This window comes from Labeo rohita, chromosome 6 (assembly GCF_022985175.1).
Source record: "Labeo rohita strain BAU-BD-2019 chromosome 6, IGBB_LRoh.1.0, whole genome shotgun sequence".
In the NCBI taxonomy this organism is placed as follows: domain Eukaryota; kingdom Metazoa; phylum Chordata; class Actinopteri; order Cypriniformes; family Cyprinidae; genus Labeo; species Labeo rohita.
This window is the reverse complement of record NC_066874.1, coordinates 18,400,526-18,417,338: the sequence shown is the minus strand read 5'-3', so window position 1 is coordinate 18,417,338 and position 16,813 is coordinate 18,400,526. Positions and strand designations below refer to the sequence as shown.

Genomic DNA, 16,813 nt, shown 5'->3' with positions numbered 1-16,813 from the left:
ATTGTGTTCTGAAAAACAATATTGCAACAGTATATTTATACTGTCAATATTTGTTGTAATAACTTGTGCCATTCTCCTGGACTCTTTTATGTTGTGTTATGTCTTCTTTGGTGCAGTCTTGCATGTTTGCACAGTGGTTTATTTGTCACAATGTAAATATATTGACTTTGACTTTGGCTTCGGTCTTCAAATGTTCAGTGACTCAGCTTGCCACATTATGGCTTTGTAGCTCCGTTAGTCGCTATAAGTACAAAGTTTGCTTTGCATCCAATTAATGATAAGACAAGTTAATGTTTAAACTGAAAACTATGATCACTTAAAGAACCCTGCAGAAGCCCTAAGCTCTGATTCATATCTGAACTCCAGAGATAAATGTTTGTGTTTTACAAGACTGCGCCTAAGTCTTATCTCCAAGATAAAGTTTTAGGGGATAAAAGGCTTACAGCATCTCAGTGTGGCCTGACATACTAAATGATCTATTTTTATTGTTACTAAATATTACATACAGCAATATATGTGGATTTTAAAGTGAAGGAGAGGATAAAATGGAATGAAACTGCAATATAAAAGAGCTGATTCAGCAGCTTATTGAGCTGAAAAAAAAAGTAACACAAAGTTTCTCTGACATTAGTGACCTTGAGTAACTTGTGAATCAGAGGTCACGAAAAGTACTCCTCTTTCTGAAGGGTTATTGCTATTTAATATTAACAGTCTGTTTTGCTAGGTAAAAAGTTGCAACTGTTGGCTTTAAGGCCTGATCTAATCCTTACATTTAGTTTTGCTGGTGTAACATAATGTATTTAGGTTGATTCAGAAATGTTAAATAATATTTTTACTTGATTAATAAACACACTTAATGTAGTAAGTCATATTAAAAAAAAAAAAGATTAGGTTAACATTTATGTGTGTGTAAAAATGTTTCAAACTGTAACATCTAAATATCTGGGTCATTGTAACGGTTAAATGAGGTAGAAATAGCTCCATAAAGGGTCAGAGATATATCCTTGTGGCTTAGTGGGTAGTACTGTGGTCTCGCAGAAAGAAGGTCCCTGGTTTAAGGCCATGAGATCTTTCTGGGTGGAGTTTGCATGTTTTTCCCAGGGTTCCTGTGGGTGCTCTGTTTTACCCCACAACTAAATTGCTTGATTGTTTGTATTGCTGCAAAATGTATACTATATTATTGCCTAGCCATATATTTAAAGTTAGAAATATCTAACTTTATACACACACATACCATAACCTCACATACAGTTGAAGTAAAAAGTTTACACACACCTTACAGAGTCTGCAACATGTTAATTATTTTACCAAAATAAGAAGGATCATACAAAAAGCATGTTATTTTTTATTTAGTACTGACCTGAATAATATATTTCACATAAAAATAATAGTCGAATTTATTAAAATGACCCTATTCAAAAGTTTTCATACACTTTATTCTTAATACTGTGTTGTTACCTAAATGAACTGACTGCTGTTTTTCAGAAAAATCCTTTAGGTCCCACAAATTCTTTGTTTTTTCAGCATTTTTGTGTATTTGAACCCTTTCCAACAATGACTGTAAGATTTTGAGATCCATCTTTTCACAATGAGGACACCTGAGGGATTCATACAAAACTATTACAGAAGGAAACACAAGTGCCGGGGTTGAAAACATTTTGAATTTGTACTTCAGGGTAAATGTAACTTATTTTGTCTTCTGGGAAACATGTAAGTTATTTTTTGTAGATTTTGAAGGGCAGTACTACATGAAAAAAAGAATAAGAAAAATGTATACTTCTTTATTATGTTCAAAAGTTTTCACCCCCTGGCTTTTAATGCATTATTTTTCCTTCTGGCGCATCAGTGAGTGTTTGAACCTTCTGTAATTGTTGCATATGAGTCCCACAGTTGTCCTCGGTGTGAAAAGATGAATCTTAAAATCATACAGTCATTGTCCAAAGGGTTCAAATACACAAAAATGCTGAAAAAAAAAAAAAAAAGAATTTGAGGGACCTGAAGGATTTTTTTAAACAAAACAAAACAAACAAACAAACAACAACAACAACAAAAAAAAACAGACATAGCTGTGAATCATTCAGGTAACAACACAGTATTAAGAATCAGGTGTATGTACATTTTTGAACAGGGTTATTTTTTAAAAATCAACTATTATTTTCTCTTGTGGATTATATGTAAATGTCTTTTTAATGTGAAATATCTTATTCAGGTCAGTATTAAATAAAAAGTAACATGCATTTTGTATGATACCTCTTATTTTGGTAAAATAATTTACATTTTGCAGATTCTGCAAGGTGTATGTAAACTTTTGACTGTAAACTGATATACACTATATAGCAAATCTAGACTGTGTGAATCAGTATTGGAAAATAAACAAGCCTTAAACAAAACGTATTGAGAACAATTGATTTATTGCTGAATTTGTATTACTAAATTTCTCAAAATATTTTCCAATGAAGAATGAAACACATTTACATCTTGGATGGCCTTAGGTTTTATTGTTTTTTTTTTTTTTTTGTTTGTTTTTTTCAGCAAAATTTCATTTTTGGGCGAACTTTGGGTGTACTCTTTCAACATGACTACATTAATCTGAATTAATTCGGCTGTAACCTACCAATGAAGCAATTCGTACAAGGGATAGTTCACCCAGCAGTGAAAATTACCCAATAGTTGACTCACCCTCAAGCCATCCGAGGTGTATATGACTTTCTTCTTTCAGACGAATACAGTCAGAGTTATATTAAAAAAAATGCCCTGGCTCTTCCAAGCTTTATAATGGCAGTGAATGGCTGTTGAGATTCAATAGTCCAATAGAAGTCCAATAAAGTGCATCCATCCATCACAACTTCAGAGGGTTAAAAAAGGTCTTCTCAGCAAATCAATGCATTTTTGTAAGAAAAATATCCATATTTAAAAATGTATAAATCGTAATCTCCTGCTTCTGTTAACTGTCATACGTGCGTTCACAAAAGAGTAGCATTCCAGCAGATGACCTAAGATGTAGGTGTAGTGTAAGCTCCAGTGAGAAGTGAACACGGAAGAGCAAAACAAAACACCAGTCATGAATTAGAAGTACAAAACAAGGATTTATAAAGAAAAATGTTGGAGGGTTTCAATATAAGCCAAGAGGAGACTGGTTTTCTTTTGATTTAAACAAAACTTGGTTTTCAAGAGACTATAGCATATCCTTACCGAACACCACTCTCTCGTGAACACGCATATGACAAGAGATTGCGCTTTATAATGTTTTAGAACTGTTGAGTATCAACAGCCATTCACTGCCATTACAAAGCTTTGGAAGAGCCAGAACTTCTGGAAGAAGAAAGTCATATACACTTAGAATGGCTTGAGGGTGAGAAAATCAAATGGAAATGTTCATTTTTTAGTGAACTATACCTTTAAGAGTCAGATCACCTAGAAATCCATGAGGTAACAAGTAGTTGTATTCACATTTGATTTCATTAAAAATAACTCATTTCTTCACTTCAAATGTTATTTCCTGTGAAAGCACTTCAGTCCATCACACTGTTTAACACAATGAATGATAGATTGAAAATAAACCTACTCTGTATACATAAATGTTTGGCCTCAAAGTGAGATTTCTCTTTAAAAAAAAAAAAAATCTAGCTCTGGGTCTACAGCACAGTCTGGGAGGAGGTTGGAAACATCCTCCTTAACAATACAAAAACGAAAAGTCCAAACCCTGACCGTAACCATCTGCTCATGGTGAAAATTATCACCCCTGGATCCGGACACAGAACATCTGGATAGCACATCCCAGAGAGCCTTTAAGACGCAGGAAACATTGAGAAGTTCCACAGAGTCTGACTTCAGGATGAGCTCAGCACATGTTCTGCAGGCTCTGTGCCTGCTGATGGTTTTCTCCACAGTCAACGCTCAGCACGGCTACATGTATGATACCAATGAGGAGTGGGTGAATACCTGGCGCCAGGGCTTTAACTTTCAGTGTCCACACGGTGAAGCCTTAGTGGCAATCAGGAGCTACTTTAGTGAGAAGGAAGGCTCGGACCGCCTATGGAACTTTGAGTGCCAGAAGACTCCCTACGACTGGGGAGAACCTAACGAATGCTGGTGGGACGATATCAACAGAGCCGGGTTGGAATGGTATGTCTGTATGAATGTGGGTAACAGTGTGTTGTCAAACGCGGGTTCATGCCTTTTTTTTTATATGTCCTGCTATAATAGAAAACACATTTGCAAGTGTGTTTTATATGATGACATTCACTGTAATAGAAAGGACCATGAAATGAAACCCTGATGTTCCAGTTGTAATTTTTTAAAAAGCATGTTAGATAGAGATACAGTAGCCAAAAATAAACTGTATATTTTTCTTATGTTTGCCAAATATCACAAGAATGCACTTTTTATAATTACAATTTTAAGACTTTGAAGTTTTGAGGGTATCTGGTCAATGCACATAAATGAGTGAAAGATAAGAAATTTCACATTTTTGGACAGTTTTCAAAAACAAAACAGTTTGATACAACACAGAAAACAACTCCACAAATGTGCAGAAAATATGTTTTTTGTTTGAAAAGATTCAGTGTAGCATAAAAGACCTTGAAATGATGCCCTACATAATCAATTTTTTTTAAAGTGTGTTTAATACATATAGATACATAGAGAACATAGATGGAAATAAACATGCCATTTTTTTTATTGTATAACTTACTTAAACTGCAGTTTCACTTGTGCAGTGAATACACATACATGAATGAAAGACAGATTCAGATAAGGAACATCAGGTTTTTGGACCAATATTTGCAAATAATTTTTGACGTTACACAGGCATCCCCTTGTGTTTCAAATATTTTTCGGCTGACCATGTCTAAAAAAGGTTTTGGTGTTTGTATGCTTGGTTTAGACTAACTAAAATGGAGAGCTCTCATGCATGTATGATTAGACTCAGATGTGAATGTTTACTGAAAGCACTAGCTAATGCTAGCTTTCAGAGTTGAGTGCTTGCTTTGACAATGTCATGTTAAATTATTTGTCAAAAGAAAAACAATGAAAGTTTTTTAAATAGGACTGGAGAAACACAAGCAGATGTTTTGGCCAATCTAGATCATAAGTGTCATTTAATCCTTGCCTCAGGTCTGCTGTTCTCAGTAAGCCACAAGCCACAGAAGAGATATAATGGTAATACTTAAGTTTAAGAGCCTTGTTTACTGCCAAACTGAAACTTTAACAAGCTGCCACAGACGTGTTTGATTCCACATTTGTGAATCACTTTAGTTCTGTGACATTCTATTAAGAACATTGAAGCTTTGGGACTTGTTAAAAGGTTTCTTGTTGAAGCACTGCAAGGTTTGCAGTGTTCATTCCAATTACAGCAGAACATCTTGGAGCCATCAAGGTCTGACATTTTATATTTTCTTCTTCAGCAGTAATGTGGCCCTGGATACATGCTCAGTTATAGTTCCAACATCCGACACATTTCTGAGATTATCTAGTTATTATAAAGAAAAAACCACACACACCCACAAAAACTGGGGCATTAATAATATTTAACATTGCTGCTTACAACCGTCTGATACGTGTCTCAGCCAGATAAAGTCTCTGATGACATGTAGGAAAGAAGGTATTTAAAACAAATAGATCACTCACTGAGTGTGCAAAAAATCTGTCCACTTAGTCATTCAACATTGATGATTCACCCCAGTTTAAGAATGGTGTTCAGAACCAGAAATGGCCCACCCTCTGATGGCTGCCAGACAGTCTTTCCAGAGAGAAACTGCAGAATAACTTTTAACCGAAGAGATTTGAATGTTTTCTTTTGTGCATTCTGAAGTTTTAACAGTCTCTAGTTGCATTAAAGTTTGACACACCTCCCAGCAGGCACTGGATGCTAGTATAATATTGAGTTAACGTTGGACTAGATGTCGGATAGATGTTGCATTTTGGTTGAGAATGAAAATCGGATTGATGTTATATTTGACTTTGACTTAACATTGGATTTTGGTTACACAACCTAAAAACAACAAAACATCAACATCAGCTGATGCTGGTATTGGACATCAAATAATGTTGACATTAGACATTGAATTGACACTGAATTTTGGTCACCTGACATCACAAACATAATATCAACATCTTATTATGTTGTATGCCTGCTGGGCTTTGGCCAACCCATGCTCATTAAATTCGTGCCTCTACATACATTTCTGCAACACCATAATTATGTATCTTACCGCATGTTTCATGGCAATTTCAAAGTGAAATGTCCAGAGAGTGGTGCTAAAACACTCATTCAATATGTGACCGTGGCACGTTTTTATTACTTTGGTACAGGCACGTATTGCTGCGTTTTTATTAAGGTACGTTTTGCGGCTGTACAGAATTCAAATATCCGGGGCGTGTCGCTAAAGGTTAATGCTCTATCGTTTTGGAAATATCCCCTACACCAATCCCAACCCTAAACCTACCCAATAGTGTTAACAAATGCAAAAGTGATATAATAACGCATTTGTTGATGTAGCCCTGATATTTAAACTTCCTTATGTGGATTTGAGCTGTTTTTGACAAACCGTAATTTCACGGGGTTTGTACCGGAGCGCTTCATCACTCAAGTACAACGCCATATTGCATGAGCTACTGAGCAAAACTACTGAATTAGAAAACTCAGCATATGAAGCTGTATATGTGACAACAACGTTCAAAGGTATCCGTTTTTGAATCACGCAGCCCTGCTGGTAGGTAAGTTTTGATGCTGGGATGCTCGTTAGGTAGGTTTTAATGCTGGTTTAAGCTGGTCCTTTGCTGGTTTATGCTGGTCCTTGACCAGCAACATGACCAGCTAAGGACCAGCACAAACCAGCATCAAAACCTACCTATACAGCATCCCAGCATCAAACATACCTACCAGCATATGCTGTTTTTTTCACCAGGGAGGATGTTAAAATTGTTTTGAAGTTATAACATAAGATTCTGCAAGTAATTGCGTGAAATTAGGTTTTATTAATCAAAACTATGTACCTGTAAATCATACATTGTGCAAAAAGAAATAAACAAAAAATTACAAATAATTTATTCACCCCTTTGTCATTTAAGATGTTCATGTCTTTGTTTCTTCAGTCGTAAAGAAATTAAGTTTCTTGAAGAAAACATTTTAGGAATTATCTCCATATAGTGGACTTCTATGGTGCCCCTAGTTTGAACTTCCAAAATGCAGTTTAAATGCAGCTTCATATGGCTCTAAACGATCCCAGCCGACATGCTCTGCATGTTCACTTGGTAAACACTGGGTTGGTACTTCTGTAGCGATGTAGGACGATTTTGAAGTTGGGGAAGAAAACGAGATGGGAGTTTTTCCGACATACCCTAACTGTGTTGACCTTATTGAACAACAGAGTTGAAAAACAGAGTTTGTGCAGACTTAGACAAGACGAACATTTGAGGTTAAAAAGTATATAAATTATCAATTTGTTTCGAAAATTACAGATTGTTTTGCTAGATAAGACCCTTCTTCCTCGGGCTGGGATCGTTTAGAGCTATTTGAAGCTGCATTTAAACTGCATTTTGGAAGTTCAAACTTGGGGGCACCATTGAGGCCCACTATATGGAAAAAAAATTGGGAATGTTTTCCTCAAGAAACGTAATTTCTTATCGACTGAAGAAAGAAAGACAGGAACATCTTGGATGACAAGGGGGTGAGTAAATTATCTGTAAATTTCTGTTCTGGAAGTGGACTTCTCCTCTAACTCCACAATTTATTAGCTCACAGTCTTTCTGAAATTTTTTCAGCAATGCATTTCTAACATTCAGAGTTCTCTAAATAGCCTTTACATAGCCTTTAAAGACTAGTATACATTGCAATGATGTGAGCGCATTAGGATGACCAACCTATGAAATAATTTCTGTCCAAAACATCTGTATTTTTGGACATTTCAAGAGCATGTTAACATAGATACCTACCCTGCACTTCAGAGAGAGTGGAAAAGAATGACCCGCTTAGCTTATTGTCATTTTATTGATATTTTGAACTGGATATTTATTGCTGGTAAAGTATATGCTGAGAATAGTTGGATCACCACATTTCCAAATATCCAAAGCTAAATCATGCTATCATCATTTTCCAGCTGCATGTGCAGTGCTTGGAGGATTTTTTTTATAAAAAGTTGAGGAAACTGAGGAAGCAAATTTAAAGGGTTTTTAGAAAGACTTCCAAAAAGTTCAAAGGTCAATTTGGCTTACTGATATCAACAACAACAAACAACAACAACATACCTTGAAATGTCAACCGAATGCAAATAAATTAAACAGCATTTAAATGAAATAAAACATAAATTGGTTTTTATTATTTTATTTTTGGCCTTTATTAAGATAGGACAGATCATAGCTGACAGGAAGCGAAGTGGGAGAGAGAGAAGGGAGCGGGATCGGGAAAGGCCCTCGAGCTGGGATTTGAACTCGGGACGCCTGTAGTGCAAATGCCTTGTATGTTGGCGCACTGCCCACAAGGCTATCAGCGCTGACTTAATTATTTATTTTTGAATGAGTACATTTACTTTGTATGTTTAGTGTGGTGTATAGCCTCTAATGCTTTTATTATATGTGAAGGATATGTTCTGCCAGACAGACAGCTGATGTGTCGTTTAACTTCATAATAGTACCAAAAATGCAGGGCATTAATAATGCAGCCATTATTAAAGTTTATTGTGATTATAAACAGGCATTTCCATTTTTTTGTTGTATAAACAGGACTGTATATTAAAGCTTCACAGCACTGTCACATACTAAAATAATATTGATGATATTGAAAACATAACAATTACATCACAGTCTTTCGTTTATTTCTGACTGTCATTAACTAAATTAAGTGAATGAAATGTTTACATGCACTATTCTCTCGCTTTTGCTAGGTTTACACAGAGTCCAGAGGACTAATTCTCAGAGTGAAATCTGACCAATTAAAGGCTTATGAGACATGCTTGAACTGCACTGCACAGTATAAGCTTTGTTGTTTTGAACACATACAGGATTAAACTTTTCCTGGAAAGCTCATTCTAAACTCACATGGCTGCAGTGCCAGGACACTCTATGGATAGATATATTTGGATTATTAATTGCTGCTGTCTTGATATAAAAACAAAATTGAAGGCAAACTACAAGCAAAAGCATACTGTGCACTGGTTTAAACATTATACTGGCTGCTTTCTTTGTCACGCCCACCTTTGACATGATCACTCAGGGATACTAAGACACTATTTTTTGTAAAGCTGCATGTAATGAAAAGAGCTATTCATCTAAAACTGACTTTCGTGTTGGACAATAAAATAGTCTTTCCTGTTTCTAGACTCCGGTTGTCCACAGGAACGTGAATGTTTGCCCAGAATGGCCCGACATGAAAAATGATTCATAGCCCTCTCACGATTTTCCCCTCTACAATAACCGTAATGTCTTGATGTGAGATGATTACCTTCTTTCCTTCCTCTTTTTTCTAATGATGTGATGTGCGTTATAACACCACCAATTTTTTTCACCACGTTTTTTTATTTGGCGCAAGCTCTTCAGATCATGGCTAGAAAGACATATCTTTATACAAGACCCTTAAGGTGGCTTACAGACTGTGTGATTCACATAACAAAAGTGACCTTATTTCACCAATTCTCCAGCTTGTTAGAACAGGAAAAGTCTGGTTGCTCTCTAAGTCTCTGAGGGCATAAGCAACAGCGCCAAGGGCCTTTCAATGTTCCGTCAAGTTTTCTCCACCCACTCCAACAGCACTGGGGGAGATTTTTTCAGTGGGTTAATTGGACTCAGTATAGTTTTCCCTGATCTACTGCCCACTTTGTGAGATTTCCTTAGAGCCAGTGCCAGTGACCTCAACCCCTGTCTCTGCTGCGTACTATGAGAGTTTTGTGAGGGAATACTGCCTGTCAGCCTGCTGGGAACTTACAATTAAGAAATCATATTATGCAGTCTTATGCACTTAAGATAATTTTTACAATTTGTGGACTGATTTAAAATATTATAAAATGGCCAAAAATGATTTTTAACACTTACTTGTACTTACATTCTTTTTTTTTTTTTTTGGTCAAACTTCAGATTGGGGACCAATTCTTAGTATTAAAGGAATATTTTACACAAAAAAAATGAAAATTCTATCATTAATTACTTACCCTCATGTTGTTACAAACCTGTAAGACCTTTGTTCATCTTCGGAAAACAAATTAAGATATTTTTAATGAAATCCAAGAGCTTTTTGACAGCAGTGCAACTGTCACCTTCAGAAAGGTAGTAAGGACATCGATAAAATAATCCATGTGACATCAGTGGTTCAATCCTAATGTTATGAAGGTATGAGAATACTTTTTGCGTGCAAAGAAAACAAATATAATGACTTTATTCAGCATTTTTTTCTTTATTCAACAAATCCAAGAAGGTTCAAATACTCACTGATGCTCCAGAAGGAAACACAATGCAAGAACCGGGGGGGTGATAACTTTTTGAATTTAAAGATCAGAGTAAATTTAACCTATTTTGTCTTCTGGGAAAGAAAGAAAATCTTCTGTAAATTCTGAAGTGCAGTACTAAATGAAAAAAAAAAAAAAAAGATATTTAGGCAAAATAAGAAAAAGTACACATCTTCATTGTTTTCAAAAGTTTTCACCCCTGGCTCTTAATACATCGTTTTCCCTTTTGCAGCATCAGTGAGCATTTACACCTTCTGTAGTAGTTGCATATGAGTCCCTCAATTGTCCTCAGTGTGAAAAGATGGATCTCAAAATCATACAGTCATTGTTGGAAAGGGTTCAAATACACAAAAATTACACAGTATTAAAAATCAAGTATATGTAAACTTTTGAACAGGGTCATTTTTATAAATTCAACTATTATTTTATCTTGTGGACTATATGTAAACATCTTTTATGTGAAGTATCTTATTCAGGTCAGTACTAAATAAAGAATAACATAGCATTTTGTATGATCCTTCTTATTTTGGTAAAATAATTAACATTTTGTAGATTCTGACTTTTGACTTCAACTGTACACCCCACCTAAATAAATAGCTGTCTTTTAAGAGGATCTTCTTTCCCTCTTCACATTATAAGAACAGTCTCTCTGGTTTGCACTACGGCATAGATGACATTCCACTGGGAGAAGGCCTTGGCCTACTTCCTATTGGTGGAATAGTTGCCCATAGCGTTACTGTTGCTATGACAAAAGTCTGGCGCTGCTGGTGGCTGGGGAGCAGTGCAGAACTCATGAATGTGTCCCTGTTGTGATGACAACAGGTTGTATGGGCCACAAACAAACAGAAACCCTAAATAAACCTGTATTTACAGAAAACCTTAAAAACTACTCCCAGCCTCACAGTCACCAGAGGTGACATTTGCTGGCTTAAAAAAAGCTTTGAATTTATGAAAACTTCTCAGTCTTATAATTTTCGACTGTATAAAGCAATTTAGAATTATCGCAATGGCATGTAAAAACTTCTTTCGTACACTAGTTATGAAGGGAATCACATTCCTGCTGTAACAAGCATTAATATTTTGCTATTTATGGTCATAAGTCAAAGTTAATCATAACCGCAGAAGTTAAATACATGGGTTAAATATGTTAAAACTATTGTGGGTGATGCGTATGACAGTTAGTTCCAGTCCTTACATCTGATTGGTAGAGCGGCATACCAGTAGTCTTGATGCACTTTATGAGCGAGTCATTGAACAATGTTACTTAATTGATTCTTTTAATATTGATGATTCATTCACGTACAAAACAACTGATTTGTCTTTATGAAAGAGTAATTGAAATATTCACTTAACCAGTTCATTCAGCAATACTGATTTATTCAGTAATGAAACAAGTGTATTGTTTTTATGAAAGAGTCAATGAAACATTCACTCAACCAATTTATTCAGCAAAACTGATTTATTCAGGAACAAAATCACTGAACTTTCTTTATGAGCGAGTCACTGAATCATTTACTTCACATTCAGTCACAATCTTCACAATCTTTGTTTAACAATTCTTTCCGCAGCCGAACCAGTCTATAACTGTCTATATGAATGAGCCATTGAATCATTCACTCAATCATTTCTGCCACTAAATAAAAATAAAAAAAGGTTATTGTGACTTTTTATCTCACAATTCTGACTTTTTTCTCAGAATTCTATGATATAAACGCAAATGCGAATTTGTATCTTGCAATTCAGAATTTTTTCTTGCAATTACAAATTTATATCTCGCAATTTTCACATTTTTTTCCACGCAATTTCTGCCTTTTTTCTTAGAATTGCAAGGTTTAATGTCTAGTTTTGAGGAAAAAAAATGACGTTCTTATAATTGCGAGTTTATATCTCACAATTCTGATAAAAAAAGAATTCTGAGATGTAAACTTGCAGTTGTGAGAAAAAAGATGTTTGAATTGTGAGATAAAAACTTGCAATTACTCTATGTTTTATTCAGTGGCAGAAGTGGGTTTCCATAGATTCATTGAAAAACAGCGGTTCACACAAAAATACAAAATCCCACCTCCGTCTGTTGCTCAAGGACTATGGCATTGTGTGGAATTATTTTCATTAACAAAGCAAAAACAGACAAAATAACTGGCAATATTGTGCCTAAGTCAAAATTAGCTATAAATCTAAGTTACTCAATATGAAATTCTTTTTCATTTAACTGTTCAATAGCAATATCTCACTCAAAATTGTGCTGTTTTTCTGAATATCTGCACTACATGTGGTCAAATGTCACTGATATGTGGTTGTGAAAAATCTAAAAGATTCATTTCAAGATCTTCATTTAAAGCCCTGCAATGGCAAAATGGAACTAATGGCGCCAGACAAAAAGGATAGAACTATTATTGTGTTCATGCATGTATGTCAGGCACACGTTCCTCTTGCTGTTTTAGTCAGCCCTTCAGTATAAACAGGAAGATGCACACAATAAAAGGTCAACAGCTAAAGGCAAGCACACCTCAAACGATCACATGTCGCACACAAGACCTTAAAATACAATATTCCAAAGCTTTGTTATGAAGGATTCATATTCATTTAACAAATAACAGATGTCTATTGTTCAGCCTCTTCTCTCTATATAAAAGCTATATTTGCACTGTCTGCAGGTCCTCAGTTTGCACAAACAATGGGCTGGTTGCTGGTGTGCAAAGTAAGTACTTTGAGGCGGTTCTGGATCGAGAATGGCAATTCTACTGCTGTCGATATGCCCGCAGATGCCCATATTCCTGCTGGTGAGTTTTGGAATAATATTAAAACTCTACAATAGATGTTTTTTCACATAAATTATAACCTTTCCTTTAATTGCATTGTTATGATTTATGCACAGGAAGACGAATGATGTTCCAGAGTACTACAGAGAAGAGGGAGAGATGGTAATCCCCAGTTACGGCTACTTCATAAGGGGGGCTCAAACTACTTTCAGTGGTGTACTGAGGTCTGTATGACCACTTCCTTTTCTTTTGCACTTTGAGGTTTTGCCTCTAAAGCATTTGTGTCAAAATAACATTTGTTTTAATACAGACGAATGTATTAAAGTAATCGCTTCAGTTGCTTTTAATGGCTAAAAGATGGTTTTCCTTTGTTGGGAGATAACAGTCTGTTTTTTTTAATGCTTTGCAGGGATCGGCAGTGGAAGTACATCTTGTGCCGAATGACAGACTTTGATTGTCAGTTTGAAAACTTCTAAACTGCATTCATTATGTAATGTCTTTATCGACACATTTGTGCTAAAAGAGCACATGCACGTCGCCACAAAAGAATAGCACTTACTGAAAACATTTGCCATACAACATTTTATAAATTAGCTTTACAACTTACAAATGTTTGGTTTGTTCTGTAAGCCTGCATGGATTGCCATGTTCTCATATTTTGCAGTAAAGTGTTTTATAATCATTTTTTTAAATATAAAGGACAAAAAAGGGACAAAAACATTTTTATATTTTTGTGCATTATGAATGTGCTCCACATACATTTATGTCATGCAACCATGTAATAAACCATGTAATAAACAGCATGAATTCTGAACACTTTGAGTATCACTCAACACTTATACAGCAGCAGTTCTCCAATGCGTTCTTACATGTTTGTTGAATAAGTCCAAAATATTCCTTTTGGTGTAGTTTTTTTAAATCTAAGTCTCAAATACTCAGATGAAGTATAAAACGTACCAAATTCTTTGGAAAAAAGGGTTGAACTAATAAAGCAAAGGTTTCTCCCACACTCTGCTTGTTTTTTTCTGTTGTGCAACACACATAACGGCTGTTTACCTCTTCATCTTTTCTCCATCTGTTTTCTGCTTCGCTTAAAAAAAGTGACTTATTTCTCAGACTTTATTGAGCGGATTTGGTCAGATTACATCTGATATCTATACGTGTAAATTTTTTGGGTGTTTATAAACACTGAATAGATCATCCTCAGCTTTTGGGCTGTGAGAAAACAGTGCAGTTTCTACAGAATATATATGTTACATTTAAAGTATGCTGAATATATACATACAATATACATTTTAAAGTATGTTCAAATAGAAAACTGTTATTTCAATCGTAAAACAATATCAAATAGATCTGTATTTTCAATCAAACTGCCTTCATGAGCATAACAGATTTCCAAAAACATTAAAAAAAAAAATCTTACTGAGCTCAAACCTTTAAACCTTTTTAGTGTGCATTTACAGTTTACTACTGCATATTTACCAACATTGTTGTTATAAGGACATTGCTGACACAAAACTTGCTTTCGATTGTTTCGATGCACATCACTGAAAATAATAACTTCTAATTCATTATTTCAGTAAGATATTAGTTCAGTTCAGCAACTAGATTCAGTTCATCAAAGATTCCTCAGAATACTTAAGCTGGGTACACACCACTAGATAATCGGGCTTTACTCCCGTTCCGACAATCCTAGGTAGACTAATGTCCGATTATCTTGGTGGTTCTAAAGATTAGACGGATTGTGACTGAATCTGCTCGGAAGAACGTCGGAGGCCTCAATTGCAAATCGTAAACATGTTGAATATTTACGATATTTACGATCGGAAATCCTGATGTGTGGGGGGAACCCGAGGACAAACGCACGGATTATCACATGAAACTAAACAATATCCAATCAGAAAGTGAAATGACAGAAGACGGAAGCATAACAAACACAGTCATGGCGCAGCCAAAAAGGTGACGTGACTGTGCTTTTCCCTGCTGTTCTGCAGGGAATAAGTAATACAATACAAATGTCCACCCTGGTGAAAAAAACAGCATATGCTGGTAGGTATGTTTTGATGCTGGGATGCTGGTTAGGTATGTTTTAATGCTGGTTTAAGATGGTCCTTAGCTGGTTTAAGCTGGTCTTTTGCTGGTTTATGCTGGTCATGTTGCTGGTCAAGGACTAGCACAAACCAGCAAAGGACCAGCATAAACCAGCAAAGGACCATCTTAAACCAGCATCAAAACATACCTAACCAGCATATGCTGTTTTTTGCACCAGGGATAACGAAACAAAATGATTATCAATGTTTTGTACAATAAAATCACATACATTTTGCCAAAATAGTTTCACAAAAGGGAAATGCCAAAATAAATGTTCCACTGTTTCAGGGCAGCTGACATCCCTGATGAAAAAAACAGCATATGCTGGTAGGTATGTTTTGATGCTGGATTAAGCTGGTCCTTTGCTGGTTTATGCTGGTCCTTAGCTGGTTTATGCTGGTCCTTAGCTGGTCATGTTGCTGGTCAAGGACCAGCATCAAAACCTACCTACCATAATATGCTGTTTTTTTTTACCTGGGATAAAAGGATCAACTAAATCAATATCAGATTAAAACTTTACAGTAAATATTGATTAGGTATTAACCAAACCTTTTTCCAAACAATATTGTCTGTTGATTCCAATATGAATAAACGTAAGGCAACAACAAACTGTCTTGTTGAAATAAAGCTCTTATAGAACTCTAGTGTGATGTTTATTCTCAAGTCTCCAGAGATTTTGCGAGATTTCCCATGTTCACAGTTGGGACTTGAAAATCTGTTGGTGTGTGGTGTGCTGTCTTTGTCACATCATAGCACATCACACACTATAGGAGCAAAACGGTTAAATCTAGGATGTTTGGTCCTTATGTTTGTGGTCTCTCACATTTTGAAGATCTTATAAGATTTGTAAAATCTTTTAGTGTGAACCCAGCCTTAGGTTGTTGTTTGAACATTAATGTGTGTTGGCAGTGTATGTACAAATCTACCCTATAATGATAAAAATCCATGAAGTGGTTTTTAATTAATCTGTAAAAATAATATTCCCTTTTTCTAATCGAACCATTCTCAGATTCTCAGAGGCCGCTCCCTTGACAGTTGATTAACATGAGTGCTGAATACCTCAGCTCAACTGTAATAGTCCAACCTCCATTGTTTCGATGCCGGAGCAGTGATGTAAGTTAGACAAGAATATCACCGATTGAGCGATTGAGGTGTTGTGTTGCTGGATGTAATAATGAACATAGTGGTTGTCATTTACTCCTGACATCTGAGCTGCTGAAGTTTGTTTGTGAAGGGAATGCGCCTCCCGATCTACATATATCCGTCTGTGTTTGTGCAAATCATCCGTGATCCAGCTTCACCTACAGCAGAAGTGAGTATAAGGGTTTTTTTTATGAATCTTTGCGATCGCCTTTCCTAATAACAGCAGTTAGCAAGTTTAGCAGCTAAACGCGGCTAAAGTAAACAGGCTCGTCACTTCACAGACAAAAGAGAGGGGCGGGGTGAGCAGAGCTCATTAACATTTAAAGCAGCCTCGACCAGAACAGGATGATTTTTGCAGAGCTGATTTTGGCAAGGTAAAAAGGG

General features: G+C 35.7%; 1 protein-coding gene across 1 annotated transcript; it reads left to right on the top strand.

Annotated features, from left to right (window-relative positions):
- Positions 1-3,681: 3,681 nt before the first annotated feature.
- dpt (dermatopontin) lies at positions 3,682-14,202 on the top strand. Its single transcript, XM_051112162.1, has 4 exons — positions 3,682-4,125; positions 13,091-13,216; positions 13,312-13,419; positions 13,605-14,202. The coding sequence occupies exons 1-4, from the start codon at positions 3,836-3,838 to the stop codon at positions 13,669-13,671; spliced, it is 591 nt and encodes a 196-aa protein (XP_050968119.1). The 5' UTR covers positions 3,682-3,835; the 3' UTR covers positions 13,672-14,202.
- Positions 14,203-16,813: the final 2,611 nt, after the last annotated feature.